The 20,513-nt window shown below is 42.6% G+C and overlaps 1 protein-coding gene across 1 annotated transcript in view; it reads right to left on the bottom strand.

The window, feature by feature from the left end:
- The window catches only part of zbtb16a (zinc finger and BTB domain containing 16a), a 142,289-nt gene that overhangs the window by 120,475 nt on the left and 1,301 nt on the right, over nt 1–20,513 (bottom strand). The window contains exon 2 of the mRNA XM_083987118.1: nt 17,166–18,488. Coding sequence (XP_083843244.1) covers nt 17,166–18,397 — 1,232 coding nt within the window. The 5' untranslated portion in view covers nt 18,398–18,488. The remainder of the gene's footprint in view (nt 1–17,165; nt 18,489–20,513) is intronic.

Below are 20,513 nucleotides of genomic sequence, written 5' to 3'. Positions count from 1 at the left end.
AAATAGAGAGGAAAATATAGATGCCAGGATGCTCATTTGTCTGCATCTGTGCTGTGCATGAAAACCCATCTTTGGCTTATTAACACAAATATAAAGGCTTTGACCTGTGTGTGGATAATCTGACCTGACATGCTTAAGGAGAAGCTTAAATCTGAACATCTACCTGAAAACAGGGCAACATTACTCCTGATGTAGTTCTCCACAGAAATTAGACAAGTGGACATCACAACAGAGAAACGGGGATAGTTCCATACTAGTCGAGCACTCTAACTTCATGGTGCGCAACACATTATTTAGACACATGCATTCACAAACAAGCAGACCGCCACTGTCTGAAGTGACATTATGAGAGACACAGCACAGATAACGGTCCAACACCTTCCCAACAATGCTTCCTCTTGCTCAATAAAATCATAAAACGCCTCTCAGGCTGCCTTCCTCTCTTTCAGTGTTTCTTTGAACTCGGGTGACGCTGAATGCAGCAGAGGAGACGGCAGACGTGACAGTGTGAACAGCAACAGTCTGGTGCTAGACACCACTTTACACCCGTACTGCAATTCACAGTTCAAAGCGCACGCCTGAAAGAAAATATTTTAGAATGATGGGAAGGATTACCGATACGTGTGCCGAATACAAAAGGGTGATTTGGTGCTTTATCGTGCCTGACGAGGTTAGCAACAAAATGGCGGTGGATGGCATGTGTGGGAAGGTCTCGCCAAGGCGCGAGGTGCATAGTGGTTACTTGTCAGTCCTCTCGCAGGAATAAAAGCGAAACCAAGCCATCGCTGAATGGCGAGACAAAAATCGAGAGCACAGCACGAGAAGGGAGGGTGATGTTTTCAAAACAAGCTTGAATAGATGCACATTTACAGTAACACAAAGAAATAAATGAAGCCCTTTGAAGAGAAGAACTGTGTTTTACCAAAAGACTGGGCAGAGAAACCAGCAATTTTGCGATTCTTCTTTTGAAGGTTTTCTTCTGTTTGGGGTGGAGTATTGGGGGGTTTGTGGCGCGCTGGCAGCTGAAGCAATCTGAGTCTCAAGCACATCTAAGGTTGGGCAATTAGTTCCAGTGCCACTATTAATGTGCTGAAGGGGCGCGCTCTGCGGGGGGTTGAGGGCTCGGCTCAAAGGGCTTCGGTCCTTGCTGGGATGAGGGGGGCGAATATGGCCAGCAGAGGTGGGGGTCAGGACCTCAGGGCCATGTGAAAGCTATACCATGTCCACTGACCTCTGAGCGCTTGTACAGGCCCGGCCGCCATGCTGCTGGCCATTGCAATAAACAGTGGGGCCGTGGCTGTGTTCTACTGTTCTCTACAAAGACAATGTCAGCACCTCAAAAGAAAAGCCTGTCAAGTCTGAGGTCTGTCAACAAACTGAAGTAAGGTTGGTATTGGCAGCACAATACTGGCCTTTACTGAGGTATTTAATGAAGGCCTCATTAGTGGACCAGTTAATGAGGCTCCTCCCTGACCACAGTAACATAAAACCAGCCTGGAAAACATGACCGGACATTTTGGTTTTCTTTGGACATTTTGCTTAATTTTATTATTAAATTGCTATTTTTTAAATAAAAGAAGAAAATAACCATTCAAAATTAAATGGGTGGGGATGCATCTTAAATAATTTTATTGTAGATGAGTTCGCCAAAGCTGAAAGTTTGGGGATTTCAATGAAACGGACCTTCAAGAAAATAAAATATATAGGCTATATGTCATTTACACACACACACACTGACACAGAGTCAGACGATTATTTATAAATTATTCTAAATATGAATCATAAGACCATATCAAGTTTGCTATTTGGCTCCAAATATTCTGTTGATTGACTAACTGATTGATTTACCATGCAAGATAAGTGATTGCAAAACAATTATCTACTTCCCCCTTTTTATTAGAGATGCAAAGAATCAATAATACTGACCAGAACGCTGGTTGAAGACAGAGACGAGTCAAATGCTGTGCTGCATATTCCTTCTATAAGGACTTGCTCTTGCCCACATTGTTCATTGACACCCACATGCAGCCTACATCTCTCTCCTGGGCCTCTGATCCCCTACATAATATGTCAAGGGTATTTAGAGGACAGAAAGCAAGACATGGGCAGAGAAAACGCAACGCCAGAAAGCCCTCGTCGTATTTCAGCTGTGCTCTGTGATCCAATACATTTGTAATTTTTGCATGTGTTTCTCTATCGAGGTGAGAAATGTAAGAGGGACAGTGGCATTTTTAAAAAAAATTTTTTAAATCTGAGCCTGTGTCAGTTGCCGTTACAGACGGATGAATGAGGACAGTAGCTGTTGACGAATCGCTGCTGCAGAGCTCTGACTGCATTTGAAAACTGGCTTTTCAGGTCCCTATGAGGATGTTGACCAACTTCCTTTAAATAGACTGATTAGAATGATGATTTCTGAATCCATGATGAATGGACAGTAAACAAAGGCAACATTAAACATCAACAGTTACTGTAAACTATTGTTTCAACTCCCAAGAAATTTTTTTTTTTAATGCACAAATCTCCATCCCTTGCAGTCAATATTTAAAGGTGATCATGCTTCTTATTAACAATGTACAAGTGAAGCTTTAGGTATATCTTTAAGTTAAATGCATTTATATATTAAAAGTCTCTATCGGCATTAACATTTTATTGGATTATTATGGATTCATTTATGGGTCATCAGTAACTTGATGCTGTGGTAGGCTGAAGTTAACTAAAATATTTTACATATTGCTGGGTAGTTTTGTCAATAGCAGTGCATCATATTTCCCTAGCTGATATAAATCTGAAGAAGTGAGTGTAAATGTCAAAAACATGTAGTGACGTAGTGAATGTAAATGTCAAAAACATGTAGTGACGTAAAAGTATGACACTGGAGGAATGTACAAAATCATTAAAATTGTCTGCATATGCGCTTAGTTATGTTCCTCCACAGACTGACACGCTGAACAAAAGGTCAGATAAAGAACAACTCAATTCTTTCCTGCTCTTTCGACATTTTGGAAAAAGCCGTTAGAGAAGACAAACCGTTGCCTCTCCCGATGGCTCCTGATTGGTCAGACGCAGCAGCTTCAGCCGGATTCAAACCCCTCCGCTGCTTCTGCAGCTCGGCGGGTTTGGCCGAAGCGCTGACCACTAGAGTTTGACAGAAGCCTTTGTGTTCTCTCTGGACAATAGGGGTGAGAGGTGGGGGGTCACACCAAACTCCTGCACACCCCCACCGTACCCAGCTTCATCTGTAAAGTTCTCGCCTGCTGACCTTTAACCCCTCATGTCTTTGTCCAAGTAGAAATAATAAAATCTGTTCCGGCAAATGAATGCCTGAGAGGCTGCTGTCCTTATTGTACGTCTCTGCTCGGCTTTTCTCTCTTCCCCCTCGCCTCCTAATATGAAAGGTTGACACTAAGATTATGGCAAGATTATGCTGCAGTCTTTCGGACAGATGGTACTGGTTCCCTTTCTGGTGTTGTGCTGGCCTTTGGCAACTTCCCATTACTTAATGAAAGGCAACAAACAGGAATTGGGTTGGTAATGGATCGTGTGGGATTAAGCTTAATAAATGTACTTGACAGCAACTGTTTCAGTGTAGAGGTGAAGTTTTTTTTTACTCTAACTGGATCTGTCAGAAAATAGGGATTATTGCAGTGTATTGGATGTCATGTGAGAAGGAAGATGACCCAACTAAGTGAATCTTCAGCATTAGGTTACAACATGTTGCTGTACAGCTTTTTTTCTTTCAGCATATATGTTTCTTTAGCTTCTATAGCAGGTCAAGTTATACTGTGCTCATGTAGGTCACTCGGCCACTTCAGGACAATTGAAGCAAGCATGGAGTCATTTCTGATGGTGTTGGATTTTCACTTCTCTGAGCAACACCCTAGTAAAAGCAACAACAACAATCACCATCAACATCTCATCCTTATTGAGCCATGTTTTCTTTGACCAGCTGATGAAAAATAAATCAGCAGACTTTGAAGCAGGAGCAATACTCCTCTATTAAAAGAAAGTCTTGCATAACAGAGTGAAAGTGGACAGCTTGCAATGGTTTTTCTTCCATAAATAAAATGAGGGAAGTGAAGGAACACAAATTGCCGTTGTGAAGTGAGAAACTTGCGGTTCACATTAGCTAATTAGCTTTGAGAAGGTTCAATAAAACCAAAAATGCTCCCTCTGGTCAGCATATGTCAGAACATGCAGTTCACTACGTGAAGTGAGGTGAAATCAAAACTGAAAAATAACAGTTGATTTAATTTTTTTCAAATTTAATTTTTATCAAGCAACAACTCAATTTTCACTGTGTAATATCCATATATTGCGTCCAGAGTCCAGTTTCCCAAATGGAGGATCTGCAGTTTTAAATTTTGTACGGCAGTTTTGCCAACTATCAGGATTTGTCATGTCATCAGCACAGATAACCAATATGTTGTTAAATTCTCTGACACTTTGAGTTGTCAAATCATTTTCTAGTTTGTTTGTTTTTTCTTTCAATTTAATAAACATCTTCAACATTAAGTGTCAAACCAAACCTTGTCTGAATAAAACAGATACTGTAAACTTTTGATGAAAACAATATCATAAAATATAAAGTTAATATCAATAGGGATTGAGATTTGATCTCAAACTCCATGAATGTCGATTCTATGAACTGCATAAAACAATAATTTAAGTTGCAACATTGGTCAGAAAAATTGGTATCCAGTTTTTTCCCTTAGTTATGTCACATTACAGAACAGTGTGTGTGGAAGTCACCACTGCCGCCTTTTCTCTCTGAAGCCAACCTTTTCTTTTTTTCCCCCATAAGCAGTAACCCCCCCGAACACACAGACAAAAGTCAGGTCTGTAACCCCTACAGCCCCACCCCCATGCTCTTTGACCTATAGTGGAGGCCTGGCTGAGCACAAACAGTGGTCGTCCCCTGAAGCCCCCACCACCACCTCCACCTCCACCACAGGCTCCTGTTTCACTCGGCCAATGAAAGAGCCTACTGTAAATAACAGGGGCCTGGCTGACCCAGGCGTTTATCTGGGCCTGAGACCCCTGCATCCATCCTACTGTAACAGAGCCCACCGCTCACAATAGACTCTCTCATGGGTGTTAGACTGTGGGCTCTTTCCCCTCTGTGCCCACTCAGAATGGGGATTAGAAAAAAAAAAAAAAAGAAGGGCCCCTGTCAGGTCTTCGGAGGGGGTCAACCCCCTCCAAACCAGCATCACAACCCCATCCCACAGACACTTTAGCCTTTGTCCCCGTGTGAGACTTGGGAGCAGGAAAGGATAGAGGGAATGTGGAGGTGGGGCTAAAGCCTGAGACCAAACACTCTGACAAAATGCTGGATCAAACTCACAGCTCCAAACACCATCAAAGCTCACTCTGTGCTGAAGCCACTCTAATTCTACAGTACCACCTTCCTCTTTCTACAACGATCTGAGTCGGTCGGAAGCTAACATTTGTTTTTAGGTCTATGCAATTAATGAGTATTGGACAATAAAAATAAAATTATTGACAATTTTGATAATGATTTAAGGAATCTTTAGGAGGAAAAACATTGAATAACAATTTAACCAATTCCAGCAGCACCATGGACTTTCATTTTACAATCTATTTTACTATTAATCAGGAAAATAATCAACAATTAAATTAAAACAAATTAAATTGACTAAAATAATTGTTAGTTGTAGTTGCCCTAGTTTAATTACCCTGCAGAATCTTCATTTTTGAGCTCTCTTGCTGACTAGCAGTGATATGGAAATAAGTGAAGAAAAAAAATTAAATCAAGTTCGGTGATATGATGACGATGAAATGGCTTCACGTGCTGTCACTCAGCCTCATATATCTGGGTGTGTGAGAGTGTGTGTGTGCATGTGTGTAAGAAAGAGAGAGAGAGAGACCCATGGAGATAGCGAGGAAGGTTTCGGGTCAGAGGCTAAGTGAAATATATCCCCACTCTGAGGCATGCAAGAGAGAGGATGCAGGAAGCTGAGGGCCAGAGATAAGGGCACAGACGTGGGCGATAAGCACCCAAACACCTGTTAGGGAAGCTCCAGCTCCTCGCCTCAGACCAACACTCACAGGAGGCAATAAAACACAAGCAGGGAAGGAAGAGGTGAAAGAAGACAGTATATGGACAAAACCATCAGAGGGAAAACTGCTGCTGTAATCTGCTTTTCTTTTCTGAAAGGTGAGAGCATGGAGTGAAAACTGCAGAGAGTTTCTAGGTGCTGGTGCAAATATGAGGGGGGATAAAACTCCATCCTGTTTTACACCATGCTTAATGGCATATGGCGGGAACCAACAGCATCATTTGTAAGGTCAGTGGCGAGACAGGACTGGCAGAAATGATGCTGTTTGAGTCATGACATGTCAGAGCCACCCGCTTCAGTGATCAGTCCAGGAAATGGAATGGCTTTTTTTTCTCCCTCCTCCTTCCTCTTTTACTATCCCACTCTCGCCTTTCAGGGCCCAGGGACAAACAGACAAACACAAAACAATCTGGGAGCGGTCAAGAGAGACCTTGGAGATGCCTGACAGTGAGGCAGTAAACAAGAAAGAGGGGATTCATAATGTGTCACGAGAGAGATTCATGGGCTGATTATGGCAGGAAAACCATCTGACCGATTAAATGGCGCTCACTCTCAAATACCTCATCAGTGGCAATCTGGGAATTATGATGCCAATTATGGGTAGACTGATAATGTCATAATCTGACATATTCCAGTCAATGGCCAAAGTGATTAATGAGTCTGGTCTAAGAGTAAATACATCAATTTCATCTTTTAACCACGATACAAAACATTATAATTACAGGGCTCACTAGGTTTGTATTTTTTTTGCCAGAATCTAATATTATTTGATTTAATTTGTGAAAAAAAAAAACTAAATAAACAGAATTAAAATCAAAGTAATATGTTGTTGTCAGATTGCCTTACTCCTTTGGCAGAGATAAATTGAACAGTTACAAATAAAATATGAAATGTAACAATTTGCCAAATTTTTAAGGTTGATAGCTCGTCAAATCTTTTTGGGAGGGTGGGCAGGCTGACCTTGTTGAGTTGTGGAATTGTTTCTTTGATAAATTGTTATTCAATGTCTTCTGAAAATATATTAAAGAAGCCCCAAATTATCAGGGACTAAAACTAAAATATCATAAATGTAACTAATAGTTTAAAAAAAAAGAAAAGAAAAGAAATAGCCATGGAAAGTAGCACAGTTGACTTTTTAACTGTATAATGGATTAATTTGTGTTTTTTGTGGAAGGTGATGCAGTGAGATGTATCCTTCTTGTACAGGTCAATACTGCCTTAGTTGTCTATGGAAATCCCCAAAACCATACCATAATGCAACTCCAGACATGCAGGTTTTATATGACGGGACACAATTATTTTACACAATAGAAATATGAGCTACTATTTATGTTCCTTTATATCAGTTAAAATACATACAAATTCAAAACTAGTGGAAAAATGATCTTTAAAAACTAAAATATGCAGTCATGATTTTGTAAACCTATATAGTAAACACATTTATTCTCAGAGTTCCTCTCATGTTTTCAGACATTCTTGCTCTTCAAGCAGACAAATCTCCCTTCAATTGAATTCAACCCCCACCTCTCATGCAGCCTGTGTGAGGGGGCCGGCCTATCCATCATCAGCTCTCTCCCTCTGGTAATCTCTCTGGGCGTCTTCGGTCAGCAAATACATAAATCAATTATAGTTTTAAGCTTTATGCCACGATTTACCCAACTGATCCCTCCTGGATTACAGTGGAGCTTAAAACGTGTCGGTCGGCGCTAAAGCTCCAAGTCGCCTTGACATTCATTGCCACGACGCTCACCGAGCAGCATGTCGGATGCCACAAGTGTAGATCTGAGACTGAGAGCATTGTACATCAGGGTGCTGGGCAGAGAGGCTTTGTGTTAACACAATGATGCTCATCTCTGCTAATAAAATTCTGATTCCTTTGTATCTTAAAAAAGGGTCCAAGGTCTAAACCAGGTTTGTTAATTAACCTGAGGGAGTAATGTTGTCAAATTATTAACAAGTAACACCAGTAGTTTGTGTTGTGAACCAAATACAGCGCTCAAGTAAACAGTCCAGACCACATACAACAGACACTCACAAAAGTGACTGACTTCTTGATGCCATGTCACCGTAGATGTGACATTCGCATTTTGTGTCATATCTTGTCATGCAAGACAGGATATGGATTCATTGGGAAAAATTACAAAATTACTAAAAATTACTAATACGGTGCAAGTGTCAATGAATTGTCACCTAGTTGCTATAAGCATAAAATACAAAATCACGCTCTGGTCGATGGATTCTCTAACTCAATAGTACGTAACCTGTGAAAACCATATAACCTACAGACCTGTCTATTTGCAGCCTTTTTTAAGTTCCGGTTTGACTTAAGCTTAAGTTTTTTAGACTGATATATTGTTCAGGGTTCCATACCAGAAATACAGTACATGTTCGTGTTTTTTTTTAAAAATCAAAAGGATGTGGCCAGAAGCTTCACTTGAATCACTGTTCTCTGTCCCTCTCTATAAAGTGACAACATTAGGAAGTGATTCCTACAAGTTCCTTCATACGTTTCAATGCATTTCCAGTTTTTGTACTTTCACCTTCCTCTATAACCTGCATGTTCATGAACACATCTTCCTTTTAACATTTAAACAATAGTATAATGAGCTTTGCTTATTAATTGTGTGTTCTCTGTAACAGTCATTAACGGATGCCGTTATGGATATTTTAATTTCACTTTTCATTTATATGCTGCAGAGAGTGGGGTTTTACAAGCAGACAGTGAGCCCTAACCGAGCATCCACCTGTTGAGCAAACACAGTTCCTCTGCCCCTGAAGAGGTGGATTAAAAGCTCACATGGTGCTGCTCTGGCCTCAGTTTCCTACCTGAGAGCTCCTTTGTGACAGGTGACGGTGGAGAGAATGGGGGGTAATTTTTATGACCAGCTTCTTAGCGTGCTGGTATCACTCCATTGGGGCCCCTTGCCAATCTCTGGCAAACCATTCAAGTGGCAACAAAGAGGCTAATTAGAAGCTCTCTCGCTGGAAGCCCGCGGAGGGCTCTGGTTTGATACTTCCCAGGGAGGCTAGGGGGCCTCTGAGGTGGCGGTGGCAGCTTTTTCACACATACACACACTCACAGGACATTTGTGAGCACACTCGGGTTGGCCCTTTGGCTCCAGCACATTTGCTCATTGTGGCCGTCCTCCCTACGGTCTGCCAGAGCGATAGAATCAGAGAGGGGGAACCGACACATCTTCTTTCATGTGGCGGGGACCCAGAGAGGGGATGCTAATAGGATATCGATGGGATTAGAACCCAGAGCGTTCAGGTCTAGGAGAACAGAGGCAAGACTCTATGAACTAGAACTAAAACCCACTCAGCTTTAAGGCCAGATCATTCTAATTCTATTGACTTTTTCCTTTTTAATGGGAAAGCTGACAATGATGCATGCACCTTAATACAGTAAGAAAGTAATAAGTATGCCAAGTGAAGGGAGTCTGCTAATTCTGAAAAAGGTTTTACAAAAATAAAAAAATAAATGCTATCAAAGTACACTCCCTGCTGAAATTCACACACACCGTGTATTTACAGAGGAGCAGAGGCACAACCTCTTCCTCTGCCAACACTCACAGCAGCTTCTGGGGGAAAAGATAGACATCAGGAAGTTAAGGCCGATAACACATTTGCATGTCACCTGATAACTGGCTGTAATTAGTACTCCCATTGAGCCCCTCACCAAGCCACTGCCCCCCACCTCCCACCCCCACAACAACACAAAACAAAATAAGAGGAGAAAAAAAAACCCCACATGCTCACATGAACACACACACACAAGGCCAACTTCCAGTACAGTATGTTATCCTTATCCCTCCCTCCAGACCACAAGGCCCCCACAGGGACAAAAGATAGGGGCCTCAGTGTGTTCGTTTCATAGCAGCCCCTGCCAGACCGCATCAGCAAAGGCCACGTCTGCCGAGCGCTGTTAGCCACATAGAGGCAGCTGGTCGCACCAAGTCAAGCTGCTAACTTTTATTGCACAAGCACCTCCCTCTGCTCTTATCTCAGCGAGGGTGGTGATCTAATCAGCCTACTGATTAGATCACCTCCTTCCATTGCCATAGCCACTGTCTGGATGGTAAACCCGCCTCCACCGGCCCCCCCTGCAACTTTCTCTGGATGTTGCCCTTCTCTTTTTCCACCTCACCTTGGAAAAAAAAGTTGTGCTGTCAGAGTTAACGCATTAATTTTGACGATTCATTTTAAACATTTCCCGGTGGCGACTGACCCATAACCTTTGGTGACGTGTGCAGGCAAACCAGGCAAACCGATGTACCAGCTGTAGCGCTGTTATTCGTCACTTTATAAAGTTTTTGTATTTTTTCATGTGAGTAATTAACCATTTAGATGCCCAATATGCAGTTAGTTTATCCAAATGACGCCTGTTTGGAAGTTTACTCCGATGTTTTGGAAGAAGTGAAGCTCCACCTGTCGGAGCAGCGACCGGGACCAGCGGGTCATCACAGAGGCGGGAGCCCTGCGTCGTCATCCTGGGGTAAGACAAAGAGCCCATTAACTTACCCGCAGGTCTTTAGAGGTTTACTGCTGGCTGGTTTAATTCTTTTTAGGAGATAAATATTGGTCTCATTGATTAGTTGTTTAATGTTTGTTTAGTTGTTGATTAGTTTGTTCGAATGAAAAGTGAAGCTTCATGTGTGAACTGGACAGGAGAGCAGCGCTGCCTCAGGGCTACATCACCTCATTTACATCAATAAATTAATGTTTTACAATGAACCGATCATTCTACATTGAATTTATTTTACAGAGGGAAATTCAATGCAATGTGCTTGTTTTTTCATGCACGTCTGCAGCGTCCAGCTCCATAAAGTGTTCCGTTCACGCCAGCGCAGTAGGAGAAAAAGTCAAAAGAGAAATTGTTGCCGCATGCGCAGAAGTGGTCTGGTCTGTTTTGGATGGTTTTGATATTCAACCTGCACTTTAACCATACAGTCTATGACTTTAACACATATAGGCCTGGGTTTTGTTATCATTTCTGGGGTTTTGTTATTATTTCTGTTGCCTTTTTGTACTTCTCAGGAGAGAAACTGTATTCAAAGTTTAAAGAAAGCCATTAAATTAGTCTTTAAATTTAATGAATTTGATGATTTAACATAAATATTTGGTATACGCTTCAGATTTAAGTGGACAAAAAGGCAATTGATTAGTTGATAAATTAATCATGATTAAGTACAATATTTTTTTTAATCGATTGACAAATGAATTCTAATTCCCCTTTTTTTTTCAGAAAAAGTTTCAGCAGATGTAAGAAGGTGACTCGCCACATGATGTAAGTGCAAGACTGCGTGACAGTAAAATGCTTGATCTGTACAAAGATGTGTGTGTGTGTGTGTGTAGTGCATTCCACATGATGTAGCCCCCTGTGCTAAGTCTTTAATCGATACATCTCCCTATCCTGACAGTAAGGACAGAGCCCAGATCTGAGATCAGAGCGATGGCGGTGTAAATCTTTACGGTTCAACCAGAGCCTTTTAAAGCCTGTCTATAATTGGGCCTCAGCCAGCAGCTGCCTCGGCTGCGTCTATCACCGTGGGCCCGGTCAAAGCGGCAGTTCCTCGGGGGCATAAACAAACACCGCACCTCCAATAAGGGCAAAAAAGGCACCTGTGTGAGGATAAAAAGAGAGAGACGATGTGGCAGCCCAAGTTGAATAAACCCCTCTGCTGCTGTCTGTGGTTAGGGTATTTCTTGGAGAGGTGTTTTTGTTGAGTGAGGCTTTTTGTGCTATTGGATTATTACACCAACATGTACTGTACCTCTGAGTGCAAGCCGGGGAGACTTAGCTCACTGAGTGATTTCAAATAGAGGGTAATCCACTGCCATGTAATAGATGCTTTGTTGCTGGGTTGCTTTCAGGAAGCAGGAAAATGCTTGCACAGTTTTACAGGTTAGGATCATAAGCTTGCTGCTGCTGCTGCTGCTTTAGTTAGAGTTATTTTTATGTCAGGCCAGAGGTGACGTACTGTATCCTGAGAGCACGAGTGGGACAAAGAAGCAAATATCTGACAAGCTACCTCAAACACACACATAATTTTTACAAACTGCCTGCCAACTTTCTCTTTTCCTTTATACTCAGACACTTCCTGAAGTGCAGCATAGGAAACTACCAGCTAGGTCTGACATTACACACACCACACTGAATGTCTGTGTACGTACGTGGACGCGAAGCACGCAGGAACACCAGAAATCAAACTGCAATCTCTCAAGGAGGACATTTTTAAAATGTTCTCGCACATGTGCAGTGAGTGCGGTCACACATTTTGGTCAAATCGCACAGATGTCTGACAGAATTTAAGTCACGTAGACCCTCTAGCAACCCCTCGTGGCTCCTAGGATGCGGATGGAAAAAAAATTGCCTGATTAGTTGCTGCTGCCTCTGAGCCTTTCAGTTAGCTGCTATATGAGACGGTCCTGTACTATATGTGACAACATTTAGGAATAAACAGAGAGGGAATGGAGAGAGAGAAGTTGCTGCTAGCACATCGCAAGAGTTGCCATCACATGGCCTGTGTTGTTTCTGATGAGTGTTTCACAGTGGGACATCAGTGCGGTTTGATGATAGCAGTAGCCACTGCGGTCAGAAGCGCCATCAAAAGCCATTCAACTACTACAGAGCCCGAACAGACAAACTGCTGCAAATCTGAGGAAGTTTTTCACAGAGGAGTCTCTCTTTTTATTCTAAATTGCCAGCTAGTCCCACCAAACTCACCAAAATCACTCAGTTACATTATGGCAGCTGCTATCAGAACAAAAATCAATGATTTGACTGTTGACTGTAGCTGTCATGAAAAAAAATAAATATAAAAAACTTCCAGGCTTCTTAACTGTTGATTCGACTGGCACTTGTGAAGATCTTTGTATTTAAATGGAGCCACAAAAACCAAACCAAGGCAAAAAGGAGGAGCCTGAGGGAAACTAAAGAGGGATGAGGAAGTGGAAATCACCACGGATGGTTGTGAAAGGTTGAGACACTTGTCAATCTAGGAAATTAGATTCTTAAAATAACAACTCAGGGGAAATTCAAGATCTTGCTTTATATGGGAGATAAACTGATTCCTGAGATTTTCTTCAGCCAGCATCTACCATTCTTTTCTTGAACAGCCTGCAGCCAATCACGGTGGTCACTTCAAACACAAGTAGCCAGCTCCTCACGCTGTGGATGTATTGTAAGAAAGCTGTGGTTAATGGTTGATAGTGGCCAAAGCGCACAAGTGTCAATGAGGAGAAGGAAAAAACTTGTGTGCCTTCCAGTGGCCTCCCGTCGATGTGCAGGGTATATGCATGTGTGCGCGTGTGTGCGTGTGCATACATCGTTATCACCTGCAACAAACGCTATGGGCCACTATCTGGGCTCAATCTGCTCTTGGTTTACTGAGGAGGAGTGCCAAGGGTTATCTGTCCCTCTCTGATATGCACAGATAAGAGCCTTGGGCCCGCTGTTTAAACACCTGGGGCCCGGGGTATTAGAGCGCCCTCCGTCCCCCTTTGCCACAAAGGGAGAGGAAATGGAAGAGTGAGCGCTGGCTGCTGCTGCTGATGATGGGGGGAATGTGTGTGAACAGTAATGAACACAGGAGTGTGCGCGCGTGCGGGGGTTAATGCAGGGGTGATTATTTTCCCCACCCCCTGCTCTTACCCCAATAGTTCCATCAATAATAAAAAATAAAATGATCAAAAACAGAGAGGGGAGGCAGGGATTCATTGAATTGTCTCATTCATATACCCCTCCCTCTGCCCCTTGGAAAGAAAAAAAAAATCCTCGTCTCTTCTATGAAAAGACAGAGTTAAAGCATTGATGGTTTTCAGTAATGTTTAACGGCTATATGTTGGAAAAGCTCTCTTTTAAAATAGGCTCTTTTTTCACTTATGTGATGTACATTACAGCGAGGGTCAGTCATTTGCATGAGAATGGACGATTAAGTGAAAGAGATAAACCCAAGGCTAGTTCCCGTGAATTGGATGCTGTGTTTGGAATACCAAGCAGTGGAGGGTTTTTTTCCTTCCCCTGCCTCTGCAGAATTAGCCCCCTGCATCATGCATTTATTTTCCCAATAATCACTCAGGCCCTTCCTGTGTTGATTATTTTCTCAGTGCAAGGGTTACTAAAATATTGCTGTAATCCTGTCTCCCTGAAGCCGCAACAACGCTCACCCTGGGCTTCCTTTAAGAAATAAATCTGGGGCTTGTCAGTGGGGAGGAGGTGGAGGGGGGGGTGCTGCTGAAGGGGAGATGGAGGAGAAAAGTTGTTTTGGTCAGATGCGGATTGCCTTGATTCAGTAAACAGAAACAGGCACCTAAGATGTCTGGGCTCTCCTTTTAGGTCATACATTTCCTTGGGAGGTCGCCTCAAAATGAATGTCTCATATCATAATTTACACTGGAGAAAGCAAAGTTCTCTATTGTTTAATGTTGTCCGAAAACTCAAAATAAATTGATGAAAATGAACAAAATTGTATTTGATTGAGGAGCTATCTTATAAAATTTGTTTTTAACTTAACTGATCCTGTGAAGTAATTAAGCTCTGATTCAAGGTAGCATCGACTGTGCTTACACATCTTATCTTACATGTTACTTTTATCCTATAGGTGACTCCCTACAGACCACTTGTGGAGCCAGTATTAAACGTATTCAGTCTGGGTGGGTGTTTTTTATGATATAATCCAGGGCACAGAGGAATGAAAGGGAGCAAAGACTAAATTTATACAGGAAGTGGGTACTTTCTGGTGCATTCATTTTAACATAGACGCATGCACACAGACACCTCATACCAATGACCTGCGCCACATCTGGAAACAATTACACTCATGTTTGACTTGACCTGCCTGCACTATTTGAACTCTGCCAACTTTTTTTATGTGTTTGTTGCAGGCAGCGGTGACCCTGACACAGTGGCGGTGGGGAAATGATGTGTAATTAGTCCGAGGGAACACGACTCCGCTCGTCTGAAATAAAACATCTTGTATTCACATCAAAAGAATCAGCACCTTGACAGGCTATACAAAGAAGAAAAAAAAAGCACGGGCTTGATATGCTATCAAATGACCCACATTGGAATTTGCGAGGACACGAGGAGCGTCTGAATTATCAAGCATCTCAGGGCAGCAAAGCAGACCTTTCATGTGCGGATGGCAAAGCAGACAGCGGATGATGCAATGTTTGATTTCTACACTTCAGGAGGCTGTCAGGACAGCGTGTACAATATTAAACAGTGTCGTGTCGGTGTATCAACCAGTTTAAATTAACCCATTAGTATGCTATGGGGCGAAGCGGGAAGATCAATGCATGAAACCGTTTGGAAATCTCCTTTGATACAAGATTTCCCAGCTTGAGCGAATTGATGAAATTCCTCTTGAAACACAGGCAACCATTTCACACGCCAGACTTTTCTCAAGACAGAGACAAGTGTAGCCTGTCCTTTAACACAGTGAGCCTACATTGCCGCATCTTTCACAGAGGCTATGGTGCATTTTAAAGCCGTTGTTAAAGCCTGCTTAGGATGAAGTCCAAAAAAATTTGCCTCTACAGTGGCTGTTTTATTTTAAAGATTCATAGTGTCAGTCCAGGCAGAAATTCCCCTTTTATTCAATGAATAATGAGCACTCATCATAAAGGCCACACAAATCTGTGCACTTTAAGAAGAAACATCAAAAAACTACAAAGTAACTGACTGATGCAAGTGACCACCAATATATAAAACTGAGTAAAAACAACTACACTTTAATGCAGCGTGAGGCTGCAAGGAAGGACACTTCTCTTTAGGGTTATAGCTTAAAAGCCAAATTCTTTCATATTCTCTATTTATTACAGACAAGATTGAGACAGACTTAGAGACTGAGCAACTTGGACTGAATCAGTCCAGCTCTTAGCCGTGCATACCAAAATACCGGCTGACGCATGAGAGGACGGGTGATGGGGTTCAAATCCTCATGTGAACTTTAACCACTGTGCATTCCTATTGATTTAAGCAAACATTACAAGGTGAGAAGGTGGCCCTCAAGGTAAGAAAAGGCCTTTAGTCACAAAAACACTGACTGTGCAAAACCCACAAAAGAAGTGGTGCAAGTACATTCCACAAGGCTGATAAAAGAGTGACAGATGCAGAGATGTATATAATGACGAATGAAGACATACGACTGGGCTATGACATGGAACATGCAGCAAGTTTGGAAAAAGATACGTTTTCCAGGCCTTTGAGATTTATTTTTATGTACTGATTGAAATAGTGCTGTGCTGGTTTACTGCCACTCCCCTGTCCTAGAACTACCTCCTTTTCTCAGAGCCCAGGTTCAACACTCATTTCCTGAGCTGACCGTTTACTCCGGCTATCAAGCTAATAAGGGCCCCCCTTGTGCAGTTATGAGAAAGGGGAGGGGGGCTGGGTCCAGGATGAGGGGGAACCACTTTGGTAAGTGCGTGATAGCTGCCGCCCACATCTTGTAAGGTGTGACTAATTGTCTTAGACAATGTTACGACAGCACTGCTTCGGCAGTCACCTGGACAGCCTTGGCAGTTATTGAAAGGGTGTATGTCTGGGCCTGAGCTGCCAGACACACACAAGTAAAGTATGCGTCCATCAGGGGATGTCACATACTCATATACAACAGATGTGTGGAGCTGGTTGTCATGATCATGGACATTCAAAACGAGCGGTATGAGCTCAAGAAAGCAAAAAAAAACAAAAACAAAATTAAATTCATCTAATCTCCACATGCAGATTCCTGAAAAGATCCACTGTATTTTTTTCCCATTCTCAAAGTCAAAAACAGGCGACTTACGACTGGGAAAGGTATTTAAGTGAGTCCCTGTTACCCATAGCAATTGGCAATTATGTTTGTAATATGTATAATTAGCAAGGTGTTTGGAAAGTCTGAGGCCATATGTCTTAAGATTTTCTCTTTCGGTTGCACATGAAAACATTGTGAGAGAAATCTTGCATAAGCCATTAAAATGTGATTCATTGAAGAAAAAAAAAATTAAAAACTGTTGTGCTGGAAGGCCGACAAGTGCTATAAATTTCAAGGCCAAAACAATAAGCAAGCAGCTACTCAAAAAGAAAACTTGGCTTACCTGTGCTGTTCCACAGCTTCGTTATCTGGCAGTTCTGCACTGCAAACATTGCAACGTTCATGCTGGTTCCTGCCTTCTGGTTTCATGCCCACTGCCAGCTCCCCGAGCTTGCTGAAGAATTCTCTCTGGATGAAGCTCTGAGGCAGGAGTCCCCCGTAGGCACTAAAGTCCATAGACATAGCCAGGGCTGGGGACATGGGGAGAGCAGAGGCCATGGATGCCGGCATTGACATGATGGCATCTGATTTGTGATTGACAGGTAGGGCGTACAGCGAGGCCAGGTGCTTCTCTGTCATTCCAGCCATTGCTTCCAGCCCCATCTGGCTGACTTCAGCTTGATGGTCGCCCATGCCGTCGTCGCGGACGTAATGCAGCTCACGGGCACTGGTGATGACACTGCTCCTGGTGGGTGTTCCGGGACCATCTCGGTTCCTGTCCTCCCCGCTTCGCTCTCCATTGGGGGCGCTGGAGTCCATGTTCTGAGGGCTGTCGTGGCCGTTGCCACCCATGTCCACTTGCATCATTTCGGTCTTGATCTCAGTCATCAGGTGAGGAGAGTTGATGTGGATGTGTTCACCACCGAAGCCCTGCTGGAGCAGAGACTGGCCGATGCTCATCAGGCTGTCCACAGCAGCTTTGGTGGGACTCAGGGTGGAGAGACCGAAGGAGGTGGAGACAGAGGGACTCTGGTCCACCATGCCAGACATGGCAGAGATTTCCTGGGTACCTGACAGATAGGGACTCCCTGTGGAATGCTGTTTAGAGTTCTTGGCGCCATTGTGGCCTTTGCGCTCGTCATCCTCCTCCGTGCTCCCATCATTAACATTAACCTCCACATCATTCTCATCTGAGGACTGGATCGTTTCCAGGATCTTGAGGCATTGCTCTTCCAAATACTCAATTTCTAGGATCTCTGCTGCATACAGAAGGTCATCTAAGTCCTCCACCTTGGCCTGTAGCGTGGCAGTGTAAGCATACTCCAAAATCTGCTGAAAAGTCTTTGGTGAAAGAAAGTCCAGGGTGTAATGCTGGCTGCTGCGGTGGAAGAGGATCTCAAACATTTTGCTGGTGCAGGCTAGCACAGTCCGGTGAGCGTGGAACTCCTGGCTGTCTACCATGATGACCACATCACACAGAGTCCCAGCCAGACGCATCTGGTTGGCCTTCTGCAGCAGGGCAGTCGGGTGGTTGGGGTTCTGGAGCTGGATCATACCCATTTTAGTTAAATCCATTATGTCGATGCAATCCACGAGGCCGACTCATGAGGCTCGCCTTCCCCCCGCTCAGCAGTGTTTTTAGCTATCTTTGTAAACAAGATGAAACCTAGATGGTGAAACAGAATGAAAAAGAAAAACATCAGTTCTGGTAAATTCTGACGCAACAGCAAACATGTTTTGCAGACCTACCCTTTTGGTCTTTACTCTTTAAAATGTTATCTTTTTTATTTTCTAAATTTTAATGAATGTTATTTGAAGTAAAACACAAAAAAATTATACATTTCCACAGCTGCTGCTTTTCCACAAACGTATGAAAAGCACATTCATTAATTACATCCTGAAAATAAAAATAGAATTAATCTGTCAATAAATTTATTTCAACTATACCACTATTTAATTTGTAAATGGCAAGTGTGAAGTGTTTCAAATTGTAAGTGGAGTTTCTAATTGTAAATATCCTGCAGGGATGGTAAACACTCTGTGCGGTAGCATTGTTCTTAAAATCAGTGGATGGTACGGACTGTAGATTTCTGAAGGGAGACAATTTGTGAGCCGTCCAACAGGCTCACCCTGCATACCAATCAGTCCAACATATGTTATGTTAAAAAGATGTCTTCATTTGGTTATCTGATGGGGATGTACACCGGTTAAACAAGTGTGAATTGTGGTTTTTCACTGCTGCTTGGCTCACAAAGACCGTCAGCAGCCTTTCTGAAATTAAATAGCATCTTACTCAGTATTCCCATCACAGACGGGAGCAGAGAGCAGCGGCCAGAAATGGGTGGAAAGGAAAGCAGGATGAGGCACAAGCACACAACGCTGCCGCACCAAACACCCTGCTCTGCTCTCTCGGTCACTAATGTTGAAAATCCTACATGAGGCACTGTCTCTGTGACTGTTGTTAACTCAATTATTCAAGTTAACAGGGCAACATGTTGCTCCACCTCATATCTACATCATACTTTCCCCAACACTGAAATAATGAAGAAAGGCTTTAATTAAATAAACACTTTCACCACTATTTGCACTTTACATAAATGATTATCTCTGTTACTGCGGTTAATTCAACCGCACAGGGAAATATTTTACTCCACCTCATAATAAAATTCTACTCTCTTCATTATACTAATTAAATAAACAGTCTTGGCACTACATTATATCATGGGTGATAAATGAATGAATGACTAGCAGCCAGGCGCCTCCATTGACCCAAATTTTTCATGATCTTATTGATGGCCAATTTTTTTGTCTGCTCAATCCAGTGAATATATCAGGTTTACGGCTCATTTTGCCCTGTTCATCATAATTTATTTTCTATTTAGAAATTGTAATTTTGAAAAAACTTTATTTTAATTTTTGGAATCTTCAGTGTCATTTTTCAAAACAGCTTCATTTTCATTTTAACAAACACATAACAGGGAGAGAGAAGTTTCTGAGCACTTCTTTTCCTTCCTCCCAGCGTAAGAACAGGCACAGATACAAAAAGGAAATATCATCAACCTTACAACTAGATACGACTTTAAAAAATATCAATTACTTCCAGATATAGAAGATCACTTGAAAAGCATGCATTCATTAAAGCCTAAACCAAAATATACAGGAGATAAATGGTGCTGGCACCTATTGTTTGCGGCTAGGATCATGGAAAATAAATAATCCTGCCGGCTTATGGGTCACAGGACAGTTTGTCTTTTCGGCACACTGACAAGATCGATATGGGATAGGTAATGATGAAACCACAGGTTCTCATTTAACTGAGCTCCGTGTCTCAGTCAACAGAGGTCATGCCTAAACCCCGACATTATCTTTATTACAGGTATGCCAATAGCTGCGATTTATGGCCCCGTCAATGATCAATGCTTGTTGCGCTCTGTGGGCTATCAACCGATGCCGTGGCTTCCCTGGGACACAATGCAAAGTTGCTGTTTGGAGACTTTATCACCCCCGTTAGCTCTCTATTAATAAGAGGAAGGTCTGCGTGCGTCTAGACGGTGTTAATGCCGGCCAGCCGCACCAGACAAATTATACACAGCGTTATGCATTATGCAAAACATCGCGCACTACATTAAGTACATTAAGCCAGGAGAGATTTCCTCCCTGGAGGACAATGTAGACCGCTGACAATAACCAC

The sequence above is a fragment of the Trachurus trachurus genome, assembly GCF_905171665.1.
Source record: "Trachurus trachurus genome assembly, chromosome: 14".
NCBI lineage: Eukaryota > Metazoa > Chordata > Actinopteri > Carangiformes > Carangidae > Trachurus > Trachurus trachurus.
The sequence above is the reverse complement of the archived record's forward strand: the minus strand, read 5'-3'. Positions and strand labels throughout refer to the sequence as shown.